This window comes from Naegleria gruberi (assembly GCF_000004985.1).
Source record: "Naegleria gruberi genomic scaffold NAEGRscaffold_56, whole genome shotgun sequence".
NCBI classification, from domain to species: Eukaryota; Heterolobosea; class Eutetramitea; order Acrasida; family Naegleriidae; genus Naegleria; species Naegleria gruberi.
Window position 1 is genome coordinate 88,541 of NW_003163271.1, and position 23,039 is coordinate 111,579.

At 34.2% G+C, this 23,039-nt stretch overlaps 9 protein-coding genes across 9 annotated transcripts; 4 read left to right on the forward strand and 5 right to left on the reverse strand.

The window, feature by feature from the left end:
• Positions 1-955: 955 nt before the first annotated feature.
• On the reverse strand, positions 956-3,205 carry NAEGRDRAFT_72801 (uncharacterized protein; the record flags this gene model as incomplete). Its single annotated transcript, XM_002672085.1, has 1 exon — positions 956-3,205. One exon carries the CDS (start codon positions 3,203-3,205, stop codon positions 956-958), a length of 2,250 nt encoding a protein of 749 aa, XP_002672131.1.
• A 342-nt stretch (positions 3,206-3,547) lies between these two features.
• NAEGRDRAFT_72802 (uncharacterized protein) lies at positions 3,548-3,919 on the forward strand (the record flags this gene model as incomplete). Its single annotated transcript, XM_002672031.1, has 1 exon — positions 3,548-3,919. One exon carries the CDS (start codon positions 3,548-3,550, stop codon positions 3,917-3,919), a length of 372 nt encoding a protein of 123 aa, XP_002672077.1.
• A 196-nt stretch (positions 3,920-4,115) lies between these two features.
• On the reverse strand, positions 4,116-7,073 carry NAEGRDRAFT_52438 (uncharacterized protein; the record flags this gene model as incomplete). Its single annotated transcript, XM_002672086.1, has 1 exon — positions 4,116-7,073. One exon carries the CDS (start codon positions 7,071-7,073, stop codon positions 4,116-4,118), a length of 2,958 nt encoding a protein of 985 aa, XP_002672132.1.
• A 627-nt stretch (positions 7,074-7,700) lies between these two features.
• Positions 7,701-8,991, forward strand: NAEGRDRAFT_52439 (uncharacterized protein; the record flags this gene model as incomplete). Its single annotated transcript, XM_002672032.1, has 2 exons — positions 7,701-8,858; positions 8,950-8,991. 2 exons carry the CDS (start codon positions 7,701-7,703, stop codon positions 8,989-8,991), a joined length of 1,200 nt encoding a protein of 399 aa, XP_002672078.1.
• Positions 8,992-12,564: 3,573 nt separating this feature from the next.
• NAEGRDRAFT_72806 (uncharacterized protein) lies at positions 12,565-14,555 on the reverse strand (the record flags this gene model as incomplete). Its single annotated transcript, XM_002672087.1, has 3 exons — positions 12,565-13,634; positions 13,749-13,956; positions 13,998-14,555. The coding sequence occupies 3 exons, from the start codon at positions 14,553-14,555 to the stop codon at positions 12,565-12,567; spliced, it is 1,836 nt and encodes a 611-aa protein (XP_002672133.1).
• Positions 14,556-14,711: 156 nt separating this feature from the next.
• NAEGRDRAFT_81308 (uncharacterized protein) lies at positions 14,712-15,654 on the reverse strand. Its single transcript, XM_002672088.1, has 2 exons — positions 15,586-15,654; positions 14,712-15,451 (listed from the first exon to the last, which is right to left on the reverse strand). Exons 1-2 carry the CDS (start codon positions 15,609-15,611, stop codon positions 14,734-14,736), a joined length of 744 nt encoding a protein of 247 aa, XP_002672134.1. The 5' UTR covers positions 15,612-15,654; the 3' UTR covers positions 14,712-14,733.
• Positions 15,655-15,855: 201 nt separating this feature from the next.
• On the forward strand, positions 15,856-16,407 carry NAEGRDRAFT_72808 (uncharacterized protein; the record flags this gene model as incomplete). The annotated part of the gene is made up of 1 exon (XM_002672033.1): positions 15,856-16,407. The coding sequence occupies one exon, from the start codon at positions 15,856-15,858 to the stop codon at positions 16,405-16,407; it is 552 nt and encodes a 183-aa protein (XP_002672079.1).
• Positions 16,408-16,951: 544 nt separating this feature from the next.
• On the forward strand, positions 16,952-19,651 carry NAEGRDRAFT_72809 (kinesin; the record flags this gene model as incomplete). Its single annotated transcript, XM_002672034.1, has 9 exons — positions 16,952-17,015; positions 17,217-17,380; positions 17,429-17,528; positions 17,574-17,593; positions 17,642-17,675; positions 17,721-17,912; positions 17,954-18,097; positions 18,137-18,366; positions 18,410-19,651. The coding sequence occupies 9 exons, from the start codon at positions 16,952-16,954 to the stop codon at positions 19,649-19,651; spliced, it is 2,190 nt and encodes a 729-aa protein (XP_002672080.1).
• An 817-nt stretch (positions 19,652-20,468) lies between these two features.
• NAEGRDRAFT_72810 (uncharacterized protein) lies at positions 20,469-21,320 on the reverse strand (the record flags this gene model as incomplete). The annotated part of the gene is made up of 1 exon (XM_002672089.1): positions 20,469-21,320. The coding sequence occupies one exon, from the start codon at positions 21,318-21,320 to the stop codon at positions 20,469-20,471; it is 852 nt and encodes a 283-aa protein (XP_002672135.1).
• Between the last annotated feature and the right edge of the window lie 1,719 nt (positions 21,321-23,039).

Sequence of the window (23,039 nt, forward strand, 5' to 3'; positions counted from 1 at the left end):
GAAGCAGTCTTCCAATCATTCTTTTCCCAAACAAATCTCCACAATGTCATTGCATTTATCACATATTTTGAATCTGTCAAAATTTCCACATATTCCTCATTTGGAAGTAATTTAAGAGCAATTGCTGCTGCCTTAATTTCAGCTCTTTGATTAGAAGGTGGACCTTCTAAATATCCACTATAATTCAAAGGATCATCATCTCCAAAAAAGCAGCCAACTCCAGCAATACTATTTTCACTTCCATTAGCAAAACAACATCCATCTGTATAAACTTGTCTATATACAGCACCACTCTTCACCTTCTTCTTTTTAGGAGATGCTGTTTCACTATCATTCGATGAAGAAGCCACAGTCGAGGAAGAAGAAGCACCTTCCGAAGCTGAACTCTTTCTCTTGAGTGATTTTTCAGATGATTCCGAAGAAGCAACTTCAACAACAGGTGATGCTGATTTACTCTCCTCATCAATAAACTTTTGTGCTTGTTCCATACTGGTGAATGATTTGAATTTTGCTCCAGAGAAAGCCTTCACTTGAGCTTCACATTCTGGCCAGGTTTTATAAATTCCAGGAGTTCTTCCCTTTGCGACTGCATAATATTTACGTTGTTGTGGAGGCATGGTTAGGCAATTAATGTTCGTATTGGCCAATAATAATAAATTATTCTTCTTCTTATTCAATAATAGACAATAATTAATATCTCGTTTCAACTCTACGGAATTATTTCCAACAAGCAATGATGAGGAAGAGGAATTTTGTACACTCAATAATAATGGAGAACTCTCCAAAAAATTGCAATTTCTTATTGTTGTGGATGTTTGTTTAAATTTAAAAGAAAAAACTCTCAATACGTTTTTCATTCAATTTTTTTCAAATTTAATTTTGATTTATTTTGATTTTTCTTGAGAAGAAATAATTGGAATTCTTTTGATTTCAATAAATAATGAATGGATTTTATTTAATGGTGAGAGTGACCATGATCACAATCATCCAAACAACCCATCATGGTTGGAAGTGGGAACATTGACATGAAAATTCTTCGAATGACAATTTCCAAAAATCCTCGATTTCTTTCCTCAACACATTCGATAATTTCACCCATGCTAGAGACCTTTACAATGACCTTATCTTCCTTATCTACAACATCAATTTCTCTATTTTCTGAGAGTCTACATGTGCATTCTCCAAAATGTTCTTTAAGCATTTGTTGAATGCAATATAACATTTTCAATTCATCCTTTCCTTCATCGAGTAAACTTTCATGGAAAGATTTGTCAGTATATAAGATTAAATTACAGATACTATCAACAATAGTGTCATTTGCTGCACTACTTGGCCATTCAATGACACCACATGGTGTCTTTTCTTGTAATCTCAATTCAATTCTGACAACACCATCAATGAAAATGACAATAGGTTTGGCAGCTTCTGCAGCAAACTCTATTGGAGTATATTTGATGTCTTCCTTCTTGTCATCTGTTGTGTCCATAATTTCTGATTTAACTTGAACTTCGGTAGGTTCGGTTTCCAAAGTTACATTGCTAAATACTGATCTAATTAATTGTTCATATGGTACTGTATCATTCAATGGTACAAGGAGTGTTTGCTTAACACCAGAGCAACAAACATCAGAGTACAATTTAAGATCCTTTTCGTTCAAAAGTAAATGTTGGAAATTGTGATGCAAAAGAATACCATTAATTTCGTCACCATCTTCATATTTTGTAACTGCAAGTTGACCTAAAACCTTGGCTCTCTTTTCACCTTGGAACATAATATTAATGCTTGTACAATTCTTTGGTGCATAAACCTTGCTGTCTGTAAACTTGCTTTGAAGTGAATGCTTCAAACGATTGCAATTAGCAAGATCTCCGTGTACTAAAATAATGTGAGGAGGTTTGATAGTTCCAATAAATTCCTCTGTTTGTGCCTTATCAGAGTGAGCAGAGAATGAAATAGTTCTCACACTCATTCTCAATGGAACTGTATTACCATTTGAAAGTGTAACAGTTTCAGGTTCACTCATAATTTTCTTAGCAAGTGTACCATCAACTGAATAACCAGCAATGATAACACCATTCTTGGCATCTTGACACCACAATTCAAACAATTCCTTTGACAAACCAGATTGAAGCATACCAGGACTGGCCATAATGACACAAGGACCATTATCTTGGAAGTCTTCAATAGATCTCAAATTACTGATATGCTTAAAAACGAAAGGATTGTGAATATCAAATTGTTTTCTAATCTTGTCATTCATCATGTTAATATAAGTTTGGAAAATGGTCATACATTTCTTAGCAAGGGAAGAAGCATAATAAATAGGAATATGTTGTAAATCTTGATGTGTTTCCCAAAATTCATCTAGAATGAGAAGAAGCTCTTGTGCTCTTCCCAAAGCAAATACGGGTATAAGACAACGACCTCCTCTCTTAACAATTTCAGTAACCATTTGTGTAAAACGTTTTTCTCTTTCAGATTGACTTTCATGTACTTGAATACCATAAGTAGATTCTACAATAAGAACATCAGGTGACATTGTTGGTGTTTCAGCTCCTAGTAAATGTCTATCTGGTTGCCTAGAAAAGTCTCCTGTATATAAAACTCTTACACCTGCAATTTCTACCATAAACATGGCTGCTCCTAATACGTGTCCAGCATTATAACACCAAAATTTAATTCCATTATGTTCCAATTCTTGATGATAATCAATAAGTTCAATTTTCTTCAGTGAATCAAGTAAATTTTGTTCTGTGAAAAGTTGATCATCTACATGAACATCACTCACTTTAACAAAGTCAGTCAACAATAATTTATAGATAGCTTTAGTAGGGTGAGTCATGAATACTCTTCCTTGGAAATTTGTATGTTCAGTAAAGTAAGGAAGTGCTCCGCAGTGATCCAAATGAAAATGTGTTACTAAAACTAAATCAATTTCACTAGGTTCTATCGTATCAAAGAAAGGAAGACTAGCCATACCAGTGAATGCAGGGTGAATACCACAATCAAAAAGAACAGTCTTTCCCTTGAATTGTAGAAGGACTGCACTTCTTCCGACTTCATTTCCTGCTCCTAATGGAGTTACAACTAATTTTTCTCCGTAAATATATTGTGTGTGAGGTGTGTTTTTTGTGATGGTAACAGGTTGTGGTGTTGCCGATGACGATGATGGTGGAGGATTTGATGAAGGAGTGTTTGAAATCATTTTTTTTAATTTATTTAAATCGTCTTCATATTATTATTTAATGTTGTCTACAATACTGCAAAGAATCATTGTTGTGATGAATCTTTAAATACACCTTCAATCAAACAGAATGAGATGATCTTTATAATATTGGTGGAGAAATCCGAGGTGGATTTGTCATCTTGAAGCTGGATTGATTTGTTGAAAAGCTCAATTTTTGTTGTATAACAATTTAAACATTTAAATCTCAACTCTTCCGAGCTCAACTTTCCCATTTATCTTAACAAAACACATTCCAGCTTTCTTCATCACTACATATTAATCAAAAAATAAATATTTTTAATTTTTTTATTAATTTAAAAAATGCTCTTCAAATCACTCGCTCGTTCTCAAGCCAGCAGACAAATCATCGCTAGAAATTTTGCTGGTGTTAGATCTTTCCAAACTAACATTGCACAAAGAGGAGGTGGTCATCATGACGAACATCACGACTCTCATCATGATGAACATCATCACGAAGAACCATATACGGATAATGATGGTAGACTCTTTGGTATTGCTCAAGGAGAACAATATAAATCACAAGGATGGGAAAAGAGATTCCTCCCACTCATGTACGGAGGTGTTCTTCTTTTAGTTATTGGTCTTGCTTTCAAGCCAGATTATAGCGTTCAAAGTTGGGCTAAAGAAGAAGCACTCAGAAGAAGAGCTGCCCGAACATCTCAACAAGAATAATTCTTTAAATTTTGTATGATAATAATAGAGGATTTAAACTTGTTTGGGTATGATTTGGCTCTTTGTAACCCGATAGAGGGAATATTTATTAATAATAACAACATAATTTCTAAAAGATAATATGAACACTAGTATTATTATTGAAAAGTTATTTTCGGATGAATGTTTATTATGATATCGCATAATGTACAAAAACTTAGTCTTGTCTGCAAATACAGAGATCTGGATTGGTTTCAAATCCTTTAACCTTATCGCAAATTACAGTTTCTCTATTTCTGACTGATTCATCATGATGTTCAACGAGAGAAACACGACGAACAGCAATTAATTTGTCCAGTGTTCTTTCTGATGTCATTGAATAATCTGCTTCAAAAACGTCATCTGTTTGAGTAGTAAACAAAACAGAAGTGTAGGCGCTTACTGTTCTTCCCTCTGATTCCTCAGGTAATTGTAAGGTAATTCTGCTAGCTTTGAGGACAGATTTGGATTCAATTGGAAGACAAGTTTCCTTATGTGGTTTTACAATCTTGTTGACATAGGATACAGCAGATTTCACAATCGTAGAAACAATAGCAGAGTATGGTTGAGTATTGAAATCAAGCGTTTCATACTTGTTACAAGAACACCATCTTGGATCAACTCCAGCATGTTTACAGAATCTTGGATTGTGGATTGGCTGTAAGATAGATTTAGCAAGGGCTTCATACTCATCCTTCTCTTCCTTTTCTTCTTGTTCAGTACTCACATGATGAATCAAACTATAGTGAGCTGGAAGCTCAACTTGAGGGAAGAGCATAAAATGAGCAAGTGAGGCATAGAGATCGAATGGTGTCACTAATTGTTGTTGATTACGAGCCAAATTAGTGAAAATATCCTTATGTCTCAATTGTAAATGTTCTGGAACAACTAAATTCAAAAGAGGAAGTTGGTGTTCCTTTTGGCCTACATCAGTAACATAGAATGGTCCATGTGAAATACCATTACCACTGGAAAGTACAATCAGAGTGTGTGGATGTTCTTTGGTAATATCAACAATGAATCTAGCCAATGAAATATCAAGAGCATTCATTAATGTACGACTTCTAATATGTTTTGACTCTTCAAAGTGAATAGTGGCAAAACGGGCAGTTCCAGGATACTTTGCAAAGAAGTCTGTAGTGTAGTCGAACATGTGCTCGAACAAGTCCTTTGATCCTAAACATTTTCTGTTATTTGAAGACTTGAATAAATGCTTTTCACAAGCTAATGAGAGCAAGTTGTGATCAGCACGATGCCAAGCATTGAAGAGATGTGAAGATGTGTCCATGAGTTTCTTCTTATTTGGATCCTTAACCTTGATGTAAGGACATTCACTTGATGTGAACATTGTAACGTAACCCAATTGTTTGGCAATATTCCAAATGTTGTGAGTAATTAACTTGCTTGAATCCCCTTCTTTGGCTCCAATTAAGGTTTCAGTCAAGAGTTTTTGTTGTCTTGCTGGTTCATCCTTTTCAAAGTTTCCAGATGTTTCTTCAAAGTAATTCTTCATAAAGGCAGGAGAAATCTTTAAGCCATTTTCGAGTGCGAAAATGTTTTCTCTTGAACTATGTCCAACAGTATTGTATCTGAAAAATTGGAAAACTCTATGCTTGCTTGGTTTTTTAAACATGGTTCGTTTTTGGTCCAATTCAATTTCTTCAAGAACATTAACAGTTCTTGGGAGTTCTCTAATGAAATTACTTCTAGAGGTTCCATCAAGAATAATATTCAAAATATTAACTGGGTGCATCATTTCGTATTCATATTCAATATTGGCAGCAAATTGATGATATTCATGTTTTGGTTTCTTAGATTGATCCTTCAAAGTCTTGTCAGTTTCTTCCAATTTTTTAACACGTTTAGTATAGGTTTCTTCTGCAGCTTTCTTAAGCTCAGGATTGAAAGCAACACGAGTTACAATATCTCTTGAAGTCTTCTTTGCTTTATCGGAACCCTTGCTGCATTTGGCAACAATAATTTCAGTATCCTTAATTTGATCCTTGGATAATTTGATTACCTTCTTGGTTGGTTCAAATGTTAAAGAATCCAATTTCTTTTCCTTAATGTTAACAAAGGCACTTGGTGAAGTGGCAGTTCCATCACCATTTGAATCACGACTAAGAGCTAAGAATGGTTCGGATTTTGCATTTTCACAAAATATGAGAAATTCACTATCACTTCTCTTATTTAAGAGAGCACTAGAAGTACAATCTGGAGCAGTACTAATTAAAGTAGATGCCCAGTCAATTTGCAAATTTTCACTTTCAGTAATTTTTTCAGCATTAATCACTTCTTCATAATTTTCAGATCCAATCGGTTGAGTTAAATAGGTGTAAATAGTATTTGCAACCTTCTTGAGTAATTTCCCATTCTTACTTCTGAATGGAACAGGACAATCGGAGAGAGTAACCATTCTCTCACCAAACATACCACGCCACATAAACTTTTCAGTTGGTGATGAATAGGTAGTATAATCCTCATGTACAATAGTTGTCTTTGATTCACCTTCTCTGATAACATCATTCTCCTCCTTAGATCCTCTACGTGGTGTTCTTCTCTGTTCTGCTCTCTTACTATCATAGGTTTCATTCTGCTCATCATCTTCGGAAGTGTACTTGAGATTTTTACTCTTATTCTCCCTTGAACGAACCCTCTCTAAAGCCTGATCATTATTGTTGGTGTATCGGGTTGGGTCATTGTTTTCTCTTCCGTAGCCTTTCAATTTGGCGCCATTATTGCTATTAAATAATTTACTGTAGACAAGATAACCCAAAACAAATGTAACAATCACAATGGCTAAACATATTAAAATATTGACTAGAAAACGTTTTTGTTGTTGCTGATTCTTAGGAAGTTTAGGATTGGTATACGTATAGTTTTTAGATGATGTTGTTGTTGTAGGATTGGAGGTTGAGGATGCTGAGTTGATGTTATTGGAAAATTCATGTCTACCCTCTTCCAATGAATCTGCACTATATGATGAATTAAATACAATTGGAGATGAAGAATTTGGAGTTGTAATATTTGCAGTGAAAAGGGATCCACTATTTGGAGAATGTGTTGATGGTGAAGAAGGCGATGATGATCCACCCAGATGATATTTTGTACCTCTGTGATGTGTTTGGAAACTCATCTTGTTTATATTGTGTGGTATGGTACAACAGAATAATAGGAAAGCTAGAGTCTGTGGTCCCAATTAATATTTGTTAATAATTCAGTCAGGATAATGACTCTGTTCTGGCGTGGTAACAATCTCTTTTTTTTGTGTAAATGTTTTGATTGACTGGTGATAGGTGCGTTTTTGTCCTTTGTTTTCTTATTTACGAAGATGGTTGACAGACTTTATGACGAATGCCAGAGTAGACCATTGGTCAGAGCACGTGTTTCATCTCAATAATTGTGTATTCACATCCTAACTGATCATCTCATCTTTTGCAGTTATTGTGTACATTGGAAAATCATTGTAGAATATCTAATCATTGAAAAATCATCAAAGTATCTTGTCAAATGCTTTACAAATAAGAAGGAGCGGATTGAGGAACTGAAACAAGTGAAAAGAGTTGTTTTACTGATATGTGATTGATACAAAATCGTTTACAATTATGTTTACAGTTTACTTGTCAATAGATCTACTGCTGTACTAGATGATGATTCGCTGACTCTGTCACTGTATAGTTTTATTCGATTGAATTCAATTAATTTAATTTTATTAATACAACAAATTAAATCTTTAATAAATAATTTAATTTTTTAATAAAAAATGACCAACCAAGAGAATTGTGGACCAACAACAAATGAATTGGTGAATAGTAATTCTAATAGTAATACAATACCATTATCATCATCGTTACCAACAAATGATACATCATCAACAATAATTTGTACTTCTAAAACACATCAATTATCTAAATTTTACAAGTGGTGTCCTCATGATGATTATTTATTAATTAAAGGAGTAGAGAAGGGAATGTCAGCAGAGGAAATTAGAGGATCAATCAAGTTTGAGAGGAGTTTCACAACGGAAGAAATTACAGAAAGATGGTTATCAATTTTATATGATCCGACAATTTCCCAAATTACTGGCAAGCACATGAATATGTTACAATCAGTGAAAAATTATAAACGAGTTCCTTGGTCAAATGAAGAAAATCAAATTATATTTAAAGAGGCAGAAACTCATAAGGAGGTACCATTAAATTTCGAATTAATTTATGATAAATATAGGGATTGTTTGCATCCATCTAGATGTCCAAAAACATTGGAAGCACACTATCAGAGAATGAGAAGAAAAGGAATTATCAAGGAACATATTTCGTCAGTCACTGAAACACAACCAATACAAACACCAACAGCTGTTGGATCGACGATGGATGATGAAGATGAGGATTATGATGAAACAAAAACATTTTCAGAATTGGAAAAGGAGGTGTTGAATGCTCCAATACCAAATGATTTGGAAATGAGAGCACAAAATATTCAATTGATAGAAAATAAGGTATCAGAAAAGAATGAACTAAAGAAAATTCACAAACTTGAAAAGGAAAATGATATTGATGAACAGGCTACAGGCACCAAGAAGATTAAACTCTCATTTGAAGAGAATGTAATTGCTGTATTTGATGGAATACAATCTAAGCAAAATATTTACAAATCAGAATCTATCATTGGAAGAAAGAATTCTAGCTTTAATGTAGATGTTGACCTAAGTATTGAATCTGAGGATATTGGAAAGATCTCAAGAAAGCAAGCTGTTCTTACACTGAGTTATACAATTGAAGAAAAACCTGCTGTAAAGACAATTATTGCCACTGGTGAAAGCGGTGAAAAAATTGATAGAGTTGCTGATGTAGAAGATCTTTCTGGAACAATAGATGAGTCCAGCAATAAGAGAGTAGTTTTCACATTCAAGTTACAAAATGTTGGTAAGAGAAACATTCTTGTAAATGGACAACCAGTAGAAAATAATAATGATATTGCTATTCCACATCAATCTTTAATCCAATTTCCAGGAGGTGGAAAGTTTGTTTTTAAAATCTCTACAGAAGGTTTAAAGAAGTGGTACGACTTGAACAAATCTGCCACCCAAATACTTTAATAAATCTTGACTCAATTTGATATTTAGTTATTATTATTTTATTGAGTTTTTTATTTTATAAATAAATTAGTTGTTTACAAATTTAGAAAGCTTCATCAGACTTAGTTTCTTCATTCTTAGATGACTTAAGAGCTTGAATTTCATCTTCAAGCTTCTTAATTCTGTCAAGGAACATCTTGTCAGCTTCTTGAACAGCCTTTTCAAGTTCAGACTTGAACTTGACATAGTCTGCTCTTTGTTCAGAGTAAGCAGAACCTCTTAAAGCAGCTGCACGTTTCATGGCAGTAATCTTATCACTCAATTTCTGGAGTGCATTCAAACCACCGTTAACCTTATCGTATTTTTCTTTCAATTGAGCATTGAGTTCATCAAGAGAGGACTTGATAACTCCTTGAGAAACTGTTTCAGCATCCAATTCTGAGGCAATTGTTTGAGCACTATCCTTTTTACCTTTAAGGGTGATATCTTGAGTATCAAGAGTATCCTTCAAAGCAGCAGTGTCAATTTCAAGAGAACGAGCAGCATCAGACTTGTCATCCAAGAGCTTGTTAAGCTTTTCCTTTTCAATAGCACTGCTTTGCTTTTCATTAGTCTTTTCAGTAATTCTATCTCTGAGTCTAGCCAATTCAGCCAAAATCTTTTCTTCTTCTTCTCTGAGTTCCTTAAGTTTGGCAACTCTCTTCTTGAGATCGTTGGAGAATGATTGAAGCTTGGAAGAAACATCTTGCTTGGCCTTCAAAAGTTTGGTCTTTTGGTTTTCAATCATTTGTTCGTATTTCTTGAGTTCGTCATCTCTTTCTTGTTGTTGTTTCTTCTTCAACATTTCAGCCTTTTCATCATCATCTTCTTCGAATTCAAGAATCTTGGACAAGAGTTCGTCCTTACTCTTTTCATAACTTTCCTTGAGACGTAATTGTTCCAAATACTTCTTCTTGACAGATTCAGCAGCGTTAATAACTTCATTTTCAATTCTAGTAAGCTTTTTGTCAATGTTAGTGAGCTTCTTTTGTAATTCAGCAACTTCTTGAGTGTAAGCATCAACTTCAACGGTGAGAGCAGAAATCTCCTCACGAATTTTTTCGAGTTCGAGAAGCTTGGCCTTTTCTCTATCTTCAGAATCCTTTTGAATATCAGCAGCTGTGGACAAAATAACATCAAGTTCTTCGAGTCTCTTTTCTAATTGTTCTCTTTCCTTAACAGCCTTTTCTCTTTGTCTATTCTTAGCATTGTAGGCAGACTTGGTTTGAGCCATAGCGTTTTCCAATTCGGCGATAGCAGCATTAATAGATTGCAATTCCATATTCAAATCCTTGATATTCTTTTCCTTATTGGCAACTTTATCTTCTGTTTCCTTGAGTTCTTGAAGACGTTCATTTAATGATTCAGAAATATTCTTCAATGCACCGAGTTGGGAATTGTAATCATCAGCAAGAGCATCAATGTCTTCAAATTCATATTTGAGATTTTCAGTAAGATTTTGAACCTTAGCCTTATTATTTTGGAGTTCCAAGAACAAAGCTTCAATTCTGTTCCATTGAGCAATACGCTTAACTAAAGAAGATGAGTTATCTTCTTGGTCATCAGCAATAAGACTTCTCAATTCATTTTCAGATTTTTGTGAATCAGACTCAGTGGTATCAACTGTAATTTCTTGCAAATCAGCAACAGTGGCAACAGCAGATTCAACCAATTCAGAGAATTCCTTCTTTCCATCAACTGGAGCTGGCTTTGTAGAAAGTTCTGGTTTGGTGTCCAAAACCCAAACATCATTGTAATTCTTCTTATTGAAAGAACCACCAAAGACAAAGATTTGGTGACCCTTAACAACAGAACAGTGACCTCTACGAGCAGGAATCAAATCAGAGTTATCAATAGTAGTTTCGTCGAGCCACTTTTCTCTCTTGAGATCATAAACTTTAGTATCATCAAGAGTTTGCTTGCTAGTCATACCACCATAAACAAATACCTTGTTATCCAAAATATTGGCAGTGTGGAAAGATCTCATTTTACCACCAACCTTTGTTGTAGTCCAGGAAAGCTTTGCAGTACCAGAGGTAAGTCCAGCACAAGTGGCTGGGAGTTCCAAAACATGAATGTCAGGGTTGTATTCTTCTTCACTCTTACTACCACCAACAATATAAAGCTTACCATCATGGATGATGCTCTTGTGTCCTTGAACGTATGGACTTTCTGGAACAGAAATTGACTTCCATTCAGAAGAAGTAGTATTCAAGACGAATAGACCATTCTTAACAGATCCGTCAGTACCACCATAAACAATAATGCATTCACCAAAGGCAGAAGCAGAATGTGATTGAAGAGAACCAGGCTTATCTCCGGTTGTGATAACCTTTCTCAAAATTTCACCTTGGACATCCAAAACATAAAGATCTTGGTTATAGTCGAATACGCCAGATCTACCACCAAAGACGTACATCTTGTCTCCAATGAGAGTCATAGAATGTCCAGCCAATGTTGGGATTTGTTTTAATTCAGCTTGTGGAGTTGAAATGGTTTCCACATTCAACTTTGACCAAGATCTATCGCTAATAGAATAACTAAAGAATGTATTGCTGAATGATGTCACTCCTGTTCTTCCACCAAAAACAATAATTCTCTTGCCAGACTGATCCAATTCACAGGAGTGGAATGGTCTTTCCAATGGAGGTGATCCTCTTTTAATTTTAACTTGTTCCCATCTTCCTAAACTAACAGCCATGACACTGCTAATTGTTAAAGCTACAAGCATCAACAAAGCTAGTGAAGTCTTCAACAAGCCTTGTGCGCCTTTAATATTGAGTGGCGTCATTTTTTTTTGTTTTAATTTTTTATTATTTTTTGAAAATTACAATTTGCATTTGGCGGGGAACGTGTTTGTGTGAAGAAAACTCGGTTTGCCTTTAAAAGTTCAATTAAAGACAAATTTGTTGCTTTAGGTAGTTCTATATTGCAAATGCCATCATTTTCATTGTTAAGGTTTTAATTTTCATTTTTGTTCGCATTTTCATTGAACTTCAGTTGCGGATTTGTGCTCAACAAAATTTTATCCTTCAAGTTTTGAATTTTAATGTTTGATAAAATTGGAATCCACTGAATGCTGTTTTTGATTTCCATTACTTTCCCTTTTCATGAAATGCCTTAGTAAAGACCATCCTTCTTATTAGTTTCTGAACAACAGCTGAATATCACTTGATAAATAATCTTTGGATAATTTCTAACCCATTCATGGTTGATAATTATTAACAAGCATAGAAGAGAAATGATTAGGTTATCTTCATCACATTTTTCGGTATCTGCCATTCACCTTGTTAAATAAAACAATTAAAAAATTAAAGAAAACCACAACAAGCAACGTTTTCAAAAAATATTAATCCACAACAAAGCAAATATCTTGTAAAGTGGTATGAATGATGATTAATATTTGACAAGCATATATCGGATTCTTCGGAGCGGACGACTAACAGGCGACTGACTACTGTTGTTTCATCTAACAATTAAGTTTGATTGGAAACAAATTTATGTTTGCTTTTTATTCTTGATTGTTGTCAAGTAGTGAAGAATGATTTGATTTTTCTTCGAGTAGTAATTCTGTAGAGTCTTCTGAGGGTTGTTTGGTTAACACGAGAGGACTCATTGCTACAGTACTAGAGCTAGGTTCAGAGCTTTCTGATTTTGATTGAGAATTGTTGGCAACATCTGTTGAGATGGTAAGGTTTTTGACCTTCTCTGGTGTTTTCACTTCTGCAGTGGTGGAAGCTCGTGGTGTTGTCAATGTGAGGACTGGATGATCTGTTGTGATAGTATTATTATTGGATGATGTGGTGGTGTGCTTTTCAGGTGCCTTACTTGTATTGGCACTTGCAGCTGTCGTTGAGGTTTGCTTTGTGTTGTTTGTCGATGAGGCATTAGTTGTACTATTGGATGAAGATGTTGTTGTGGTAGTAGATGATGCTGTTTGTCTTGGTGTGGCCACTGATTTCTGAACTTCCTTCTTATTTTCTGGAATTCTACCTCTGAATGATGTGAACAATTCTTCATCTTCATCATCATCAGTTAGGGCTTTGGAATTGAGTGATTTTTGAGATTTCATAAACGAGACGAAATCCACTTCTTCCTCTCCTTTTTTCTTTTTTGAATGTTCTTCCTTCTTTCTATCATCCAAGTATGGATGCTTAAAGGTCAAGTGATATTGTTTGAATAGATTTTCAATCTTTTCATGTTTGTAATCCATATCTGAATCAATGAGGACAAAGTACATTTTACCCTCTCTTTCGTCTCTCTTTCTTCTCACTAAATAGTGATAAGTCTTTCTATTTGAATTCATTAACAAACTGTCAAAGTATCCAAAAGTATCTCCACCATCTTCTACTACTGATACATAAAAAGAACCCGGTTCATTTTCTGCAAATCTTGTAATGTATGTACCTGGTTCTTGACCATCCAATAAATTTTGTGCTTCAATTGATGACATACTTCCCCAGAAATGTTTCATATCCAAAATTGTGTTGAGAATTGGAAAAAATTGAGTTGAGAATGGTCCAAACCATTTCAAAGTTGTTTTAAAATCAATCATGGAAACAACATTATCACATGTTGGATCTATAATGTACGATATTTCATCTACCCAATTTTTCTTTGTTCTGACGTTAAAATCAAAGAATGTATCCAATGTATCAAGGAAACTATCCTTGCTCACAGAGAATATATTTCCACCAATGTTATTCTTCCAAAATTCTGCACCGAATTCATCCAAAATAGTTTCATTTGTAGTATTCAGTTGAGATTGTGTAGAGGAATCAGAATAATCCAATCCCTGTAATTCAGCATCGTGAATGAAGGACACCAATTTCTTGTAACCAATCATTTCTTCCAAATGATGACTTGTCAAAATTTCACATTCATCCTTAATTTCGAAATATCTCTAAACAATTATTAGAATCAATTAATATCAAATGCACAAACCTGTTTGTTATCAATATTTGACCAATCATAACCCATAGATGAAAGATTAGCATTAGAAGATGAATTAGACATGGTTCCAGTTACAGAACTTGAACGTTTCAAACTTCTTCTGGCGTTTGCTTCAGAAATTGCAACCAAATCTTCCAAATTCTTTTTAGTTTGTTGCAAATGATTAATAATATTCTCAGTCATGACATCAAATGCCTGTTTATATCCACTCACTGTGCTTCTTGCTCCCAACAAGATATTATTATTGTTCTTTCCTGTTAGTGAGAATAATATTTGTGTGTTCTGTTTGGAAAAATTATTCGAAATGTCATCATAATATTTTACAATCTCCTCAATGTTTTTAACTGGTATTGTGAATCCTTCCAATACTCCACTTGGCGGTTTGATAATACTCAACAAATTATTACAAGTGATTCGGAACATGTTTGTATCGATGGTTCCTGCTCCTGCATTACCAGAAATTAATAAACTGGCACTTCCACCAAGGATCATTCCTGATTGTTTGTTGTAGGGAAGTAATTCTACAAGTCCATGAGAGGCCTGACTCATATTAAAGTGTGTTCCTGGTAAATTGGTGACGAGTTGTTGCTTGTCACTTGATTGTTCTTGTCCCATTTTTTGATTGATAGGTTTTCAATTAATTTGTTATGTTCTACTAACAACTATTGAAAACAAGAATGATAAAGTATTATCTGAGTAATAATTGATAAATTACAAAATGTGTTTATTATTCAGTAACTGTCTTGGCAGTATTATTAACATTGAGCAAAGTTGGTGTGAAAGAAGTTTGTGGTTGATATGCACTAAAAGCAGATTGATAAGAACCCATTCCACTTGCACGTAAACCACCTCCGATACCAGTAGATGGTGATGATGATGGTGTTGGTTTGGCAGTTGTTGCTCCTCCAAAAAGTGATCCTGAATAACTCTTCTTTCCTGTAGTAAATGGAAGATATCTATGTTTAATCATGTGTCTGATTTGTTTTCTCAAAGTAACAGCCAACAAAATGATCCAATATCCCAACAAAATAGGCCAGTAAACTGGAATGTCCAAAATTCTTGTAGATGATAACAAGAGAGAAATTACAACACCCTTTGTTAATGAGTACCAGAATTTAAACTCTGGAAGACGACGAACAAAAGGCTTTACATCATCAGCATCTTGTTTTGGTTGTCCAAACAATCCACCAGAGGCAAAATTACGTCCAACAGAGGTACTTGGAAGGGTTGCACTTCCAAGATTTGCTTCCTCGTCTTCTTCATCTTCATCGTCGTCTTCTTCAGGTCTAAACTTTGGTGAAATGAAGGCAATAAACAAATTGATTACATAAATTCCCAATCCATAACAAATTATGTACCATCCATGGAAATATATAACTCTAAACAAGAATAAGAAGAAGAGGAAACCTAACACCGACCAACGGAGTGTCTTCTTTCCATTCAATCTAATCATCATCAAATACACACAAATTATTTAATCATCAAATCCACACAAATTCCGCATAAAAATTATTATTAATTCGATCATCAAACAATCACTTGGTATTTAACAAGAAGAAAACAAATCTTGATTACGCACCTATCCAAAAAACTTTGATACTTCATTCCAAATGAACGGAATGATCCTCCTCCAATACTGCTCTCGCTTTCCAAGTCCATTTTTTTAAGAGAATGTAATAACTTTAAACGTGTACACAGATTTCCTCTTTGCTTACATCATCAACATAAAAGCAACAATAATGGATTGAATTGTCCTCTCTCAACATTCGACATGAATTGTAATGCTTCAATGTCATCTCATTCTAAAAATACAACCATACCATGAAATAAAGTTAAAAAAAACGACTTGATGACAAGAAGCCACAGAAAAATTGGTGTATTTGAATATGATAGCGACGAATTTGCAACAACAGAGGAAAGAAAAGAATCAAGAAAAGCCTTCAGAAAGAATGTGAGGAATGTTTTTGGTCAAACAGGAAAAGCAGTTGTGGTGGATTTAGATGTTCCTAAACGTTCTAAAAGAAGATGGAATAAAGGAACGTTTACGGAAAGTCAAATGATGAATTCATTGGATCTAGCTCAAAAATTCAGAGAATTGGATGAATTTGAACAAGTACAAGAGGAATGCAAAGAAAATTTGAAACAAAAGGTTAGATCTAAAATGTTTGAGGAGTTTTGTGAAAGGAAATCACCAAAAGTTGTAAAAAGGATATTGAAAAAATTGGAAAGAGAAGGGAAGGATACAATTTATGATGACATGAGCACTGACAGTGAAACTGAAAGACAAGTCGAAAGATGGGTTCAAGATAACATTAATTCTGATATTAAAGAAACTAGGAAATATATTGAAAATGAAAGTCTCAACTCATTTTCACTATTCAGACAAAGAAAGCAAAAGTAAAATTAGTAATTTTTTATTTTTTTAAATTTCAAAAACCATAACAAAAATACCTTTTCTACATATTCCCAAAAAGAGGATGTACTGTAAAAGCAGATGAAGGATTGCAAATTATTTTGCAAACGAAATGATGATAACTTATGGCTGTCATAGTGATGGGTTGGAGATGTCGACTGAACACCTTCATCAATCCTCTCATTACACAGAACGAACTTTCCATAGCAGTGTGTTTCTTAACCGGAATGACTTCTGAACTCTTTTTTAACATAACAGATTAATATCTCACAATCTTTATAATGGTTATGGTTGGACATTTGAGATCAACCAACTACCTCTAACTGCTGTATTGAAAACCTTAACATTGTTTTGACTCCAAATTTTTTAACTATCTCTCAAACCAATTAAAAAATATTAATCAATACACTAAGTGATCAATTCATTGATTCATTAGCCTCAATTAACAAACCAGCCCACCCAGATTGATCAGTTTCCTGAAAGTTTTGAAAAATTCTATTAAGACAATTCACTCTTCCAAATTAGAGAAAAAATGAGTACAACTGCTGTTGGTCAGCAGAATCAACAGCAGGAGCAACAACAATCACAACAACAACGTTCTTCTACGCCTCCTCCCTTAATAATGCCAACGTTATCACTCTCACCGAGGCATTCATCACAACCGAATGGTTTGCAGCCATTTTCGATAGTGGTACAACGAGCGCAACCATCACCCTTATCTTCATCGTTATCAAGTATTCAGGAGCATCTCTTCTTTGTTAATAATCATAGTAATGTTCATGCGAATATAAATCTAGGTGGAGCAGAGAATGGTGTTCAGCTACAGCTGGTACAACCCTTAAACTCTGATAATAATAATATTCAAGTGGTTTGTAGATTCAGACCAATGAATGATATGGAAAAAACACAATCGGAAAAACCAATTGTTGAATTTGGAGAAAACCAAAATTGTACTATAAAAGTAAATATCATCATACGAAAATACTTATTTACTAATTAATTAATTTAGACTAGGAGATCTGTACATAATTTTACATTTGATAGAATTTTCAACTCTGAAACAAGGCAAGAAGACATTTTTAATGTGGTAGGAAAACCAGTGGTTGAAGGTAAGTATTCTATTAAGTAATATTTAGAATTGTTAACAATATCAGATGTTTGCAAGGGATATAATGTAAGTATGAGAAGATATTCAAATTAAAACAATCGAAATTAATAATAGGGAACTATTTTTGCTTACGGTCAAACTGGTTCAGGTTAGTATTCAATTGATTTCAACAATTTATTTAATATTATTTTAGGCAAAACATTTACAATGATGGGAGCTGGAGACTCGATATTAGGTTATTCAGAACATCCAGAATTTAAAGGTGTGATCCCAAGATCTATTGATTATTTGTTTAGATATTTAGAAAGTAATTCTGAAATCAAGTTTGCTGTCTCAATGTGTTTCGTTGAGATTTATATGGAAAGAATTAAGGATTTACTCGATCGTAAGTACTCTTTATCAATCAGTGCTTATCAATTTCAATAGCAAGCAAAAAGAATTTAAAAATTGAAAAGCGAGAACCAAGAGGAATTATTGTTAGTGGAGCAAGAGAGGAGAGAGTAACAAGTGCAAGAGAAATTTATCAATTATTAAAAATTGGAGCTTCAAACAGAGCTATTGCAGCAACAAGTAAGTAGGATGAATTTCTCCATTTCTCAAAATATAAAGAAATGAACGAGGAAAGTTCAAGATCTCATACAATACTAATTGTAATGGTTAGTCAGAAAAATATTACAACCTCAGAAACCAAGTTTGGTAAACTGATTCTTGTCGATTTGGCAGGTAGCGAAAAAGTTAAAAAAACAGGGGCTAGTGGTTCAACTCTGGAGGAAGCAAAGCAGATCAACAAATCGTTATCTGCACTAGGAATGGTTATTACAGCTTTAACAGACGGAAATGTAAGTCCACTCATGTTAGCATTAAATGTTCATTTCAACCAAGTCAAAACATGTACCATATAGAGATTCAAAACTCACAAGATTACTTCAAGATTCATTGGGTGGTAACTCAAGAACAACTCTTGTGATAAATTGTTCGTTCAGCTCATTCAATGAGGAGGAAACTTTGTCTACATTGAGGTTCGGTGAAAGAGCAAAGAAAATCAAAAATAAGGCAAAGGTCAACAGAGAGCTGACTGCCAAAGAGTTGAAGCAAATGTTAGAAAAGGCGAAAGAAGAGGTTAACGAACTTAGAGATATTATAACAGGACTGAGAAATAAGCAAATTGAAGAATCAAGAAAGTTTGATGAGGAATTATTAGAAAATTCTCATATCAAACAAGAAATTGAAGTTGTTACAAAAGAAAAGGAAAAACTGAAGGAAATCATAGAGGAAATGAATGAGATTACTGTCAAACAAAGTACAAAAACTTCTAGACATAGATCCATTTCCATATCGAGTTCTCAAAAACTTTTTAATCCAAGAAGACTGTCAATGTTCGTTTCCAGATCTGCAACTTTGTTCGAGAGTGGTGGAGACTCTCCAATGAGTGCTTGCACTGCAAACGATACGAGCGAAGCAATCTTTGATCAAACAGGGTCAGAAACCTCATCGATAGGTGATGACGAAGGAACAGACTATGCTGAGCTTTTTGAAAAAATGGAAGTTGAACGAGAAAAGACAGAATCAAAGAATAAGGCCCTACAATCTCAAGTCTCGAGTCTTACAGCTGACAATTTTGATATTGAACAGAAAAATAAGGAACTGAAAGAGCAGGTGAGAATTCTGGAGGAAATAAATAAGGAAATGGAACAGGAACATATTAGAATGCAAGAAGAGCTATTACTTAAACAAAAATCTCTAGATTCTCTGGAAGAAGATTTGAAAAAGTCCAAAAAAAACGAAACCAAATGGAAGAAGGAAACAATGGAACTAAGCGAAGTATTCAACAAAACTGTGCAAAGCAAAGTCCGAGAGTCTGTCAGAAATCAAAATAGTTTATCTGGAAATAATAAGGTTGTGGAAATGCTGACGTTAGAAATCAAAGCTCTCACAAGTCAGGTGTCCTTCTTCGATGTGGCTACCAGAAGTGCTTTCCGAGAGAAGTTTGGAACATTGGCTTACTCAATCTCAAAGAGTGGCGTTGTAAAACCAGAAGAAATTTTCCCTATTAACAATACTGGAGCAGCTTCTCCAAATTCCAAAGAAAGAGTATTCACTATTAATTCAAGTTTAAAACAGTAATAATTTTACAATGTATAATATATTAAATTAATTATTGGTAGTAGTGGTTGGTGGTTCAGCAAATTCAACTTTTTTAGGAGAGGTTGGGCTAGATGTTTCTGTTTTAGCAGCTTTCAATAAAAGTGATTTGAACTTATTTTCCTCGCTCTGTTCTTGTAACATTTTGAATGTTCGTTCTTGTTCTTCGAGAGAAGCTTTGGCTTGTTGAGCTGCTCTCTTCATTCTACTCTTCATCTTAACAATAAGCAAAAGTCTACTCTTACTATCATCAGCAGTTGGAGTTGGTAACTCTTCAACTGTTGAAGATGGTGTACGTGGTGTTTCTGGAATAGTTTCAGCTTCATAGGTTGCATTCATCCAAGCATGATCTTTAAAGTTTTCTAAAGTGATTCTTGTTTCTGGATTCTTGTCTAACACCTTATTCAGTAAATCTTTGAGTAAATCATCTTGATCGAATGGTGCTAACATTTTAAAATCGTCATGTTGAATGCTTGTATAAATTTGCATATACGAATCGCCTTGGAATGGAGTAATATTATAGAGAAGAGCAAACAAAGTAACACCTAATGCCCAAATATCACTCTTGAAACCACTATACGTTTCACCTTTACAGGCCTCTGGTGATAAGAATGCTGGAGTGCCTGCAGATCCCTTTACTGTATCATCATTACCTTCACAAATGTGACTCACACCAAAATCAGAAACCTTTATATTCAGCGAACCGTCGAGAAGTATATTTTCAGGTTTAATATCTCTGTGGCAAATACCTTGAGAGCTGAGAAGATGTTTAGTTTGAAAATTTTTGAAATTTGATTACTTACTGAAGATACTGAACTCCTTCAATAGCTTGTTTCAAATATGATCTAATTTGATTGAGTCTGAATTTACAAGGTTTTGGAACTTCTTCTCCAGTGTTAGTTTCTGACATGGATAAAATTGCTCCGTTTTCTGCATATTCGATTAATAAATAAAGGAAATCAGAATTTCTATCATCAATAACCTCGAATAATCTAACTACGTTTTGATGAGAAAGTTTTTTCATAATTGCAATTTCTCTTTGAACGTCCATTAGCAAGTTTCCACCACCAGCTTTTTTAACTCTTTTCAACATGGCCTTGTTCATAATTTTCATCGCAAAAGGTTTGTTATTATTATCCAAAACTAATTTAACTTTTCCGTATGATCCCTTTCCCAATGTAGAGATAACTGTATATTCGTTAATCATCTTATTACCTTCTTCGTCAGAGCTCAAAAGTAGTGAATTTGTGAGTTTGGTAACTGAATCATTGGTTGATCCAAATATTGGTGAATAAGCGTCCTCACTCGGAGAGTCTTTTCCAAGAGATGATCCTATTTGCAATCTTCCCGAACTACTTCTGTTTGGAGAATGAGGAGAGGCATTATTTTTCATACCCTTGTTGACATACATTTTAGAGAATGCATCATCTTCGTTATCTTCTCTTCTACTTGAAAAAAGGTTAGAAACTGGAAGTGTTGAACTTCTTGATCTCTTTTCTGTTGTTGTAGGTGTTGGTGTTGAACTTGTTACGGTCAGTGAAGTGTCTATAGTTACAAGTCCGTCTCTTTTTTCAAATACACTTTTGCTGGATCGTTTTTGACGAGTTTCATTGGATATACCACTATCGTCCTTCGTTGCTATGATTCCCATGATGATTTTTGATCGAGTTGAATAAAATGTTTGTGTTGGTTGTTGTTTGTTATTAATAAATTAAAAGGAATGAGATCAAAAAAGTTAGTGTAGGAATAAATTAAATGGAGAGTGGTTTACAGAGGAAGAATTGGAGGAGAAGGGAGATGGAGAATCTAAATAATTATAATTCAAAATAGGTATTCAAGTACCTTTATAATTATAATAGATAAATATTAATGAAGCTGTTGTTGTAGAAGACAATGACGGAAAACAGAGAGATTATCGTCCGTACACAATTCTTTCTTCTGTTGTTATTGTTGTTGTTGGTATTATTATTCCTTCAGAAAATATAAATCTTTTGAATTATCCAAGAGACAAGTCAAGTGATTATTATTCAATAATTGTTATTGTTGAGGAGGAGACAAATTTTTTGGGTGTTGTGTTTGATGGTTTTCTTCGTCTATCAAAAATAGATATGTGAGAGATGAAAATGTGCAGAAGTTACTTATTCTGTTGTGCTGCACAACAATTCGTGTTTCTCAAATTCAGTTCTTTTTTTCTTGTCTAAGGTACAACTACTCACACCTCCTCTGTGTTGATTCAGTGAATGTGTGGATTATTGTTAATGGAGGAATGACCGACTCAAAGTATTTTATTTACTGATATTGTTGAAATGAGTTGGTTTGTAAGAATCAATGTAATCTTGGTAATTTTTTATTAGGGATTGTCATTGCTTATATTAGGTCAGAAACTAACAACTGATATTAACTGAAATATTGTGTTAGAAGTCGGATCATGGTGCTTGTTGATCATTTGCGAGAATCGTGACCTCTCTTGTTGTGTGATGTATGAACCAGCAAATTTCACAATACAAGTCCACAAATAGACATCTGGTCTTTTGCCTTTTGGAAATTCAAACTATTAAGGAAAATTTCAAGTCAAAGAAAACAGAGGCCGGGATTGAGGCAACTTCTTTTCTAGCCCAATCTTTGAACAAATTTGAAGCCAGGCTTTCTCGGCTGAATTATTTTGAATGCTTTCTGGGAGTTGGCCTAGGAGTTGAAGGTCTTGTTTGAATTTCTCGAAGCTTTTTAACATATCAAAGTGTCTGTTTTGGTGAATGGGTGAGTTGGGCATCAAATAAAGACATTTCTCAGAATAATCAATAGCCTGTATGAAATTTCCTTGCCTCAATGATAACTGCGACAATACTTGGTAAAGATGAGCAATTTTCTTGTCTAATTTTTGTGATCTCCTTGCAATGTCGAGAGTATCAATAATTTCAGTGATTAATTGTTTCGACTCATCGATTGATTGCACATTTTCAGCAACGTACGACTTGGCAACCGCCTTGTATTCCTTAAGAGAGAATTCGATTTCTAGTCGCTCATGTTTAGACAGAACTCTAGAGAAGGTGCCATTATATATTCCTTTGGAAATGTAATCTATCATTTCTAGTGCAGTTAAATATCTATCTCTGGTACATTGTTTATAAGATTGTTGGGTGATGTATTTGCTCTTTGTTTGTTTTTCCAGTTGAGCTGAATATTTGCTATTCAAATATAAATCAACCATCATCCACATTATTCCAATATTCAGAGGGAATAATTTAATCATCTCTTGTAGACAATTTTCGTATTCCATTAATTTTTTTTCATTTAACAAAACTTTGGAAATAGATTTCCAGACTAATATTTTGTTAAACTCATTCAAATCACCACTTTTCAATAGATTTGA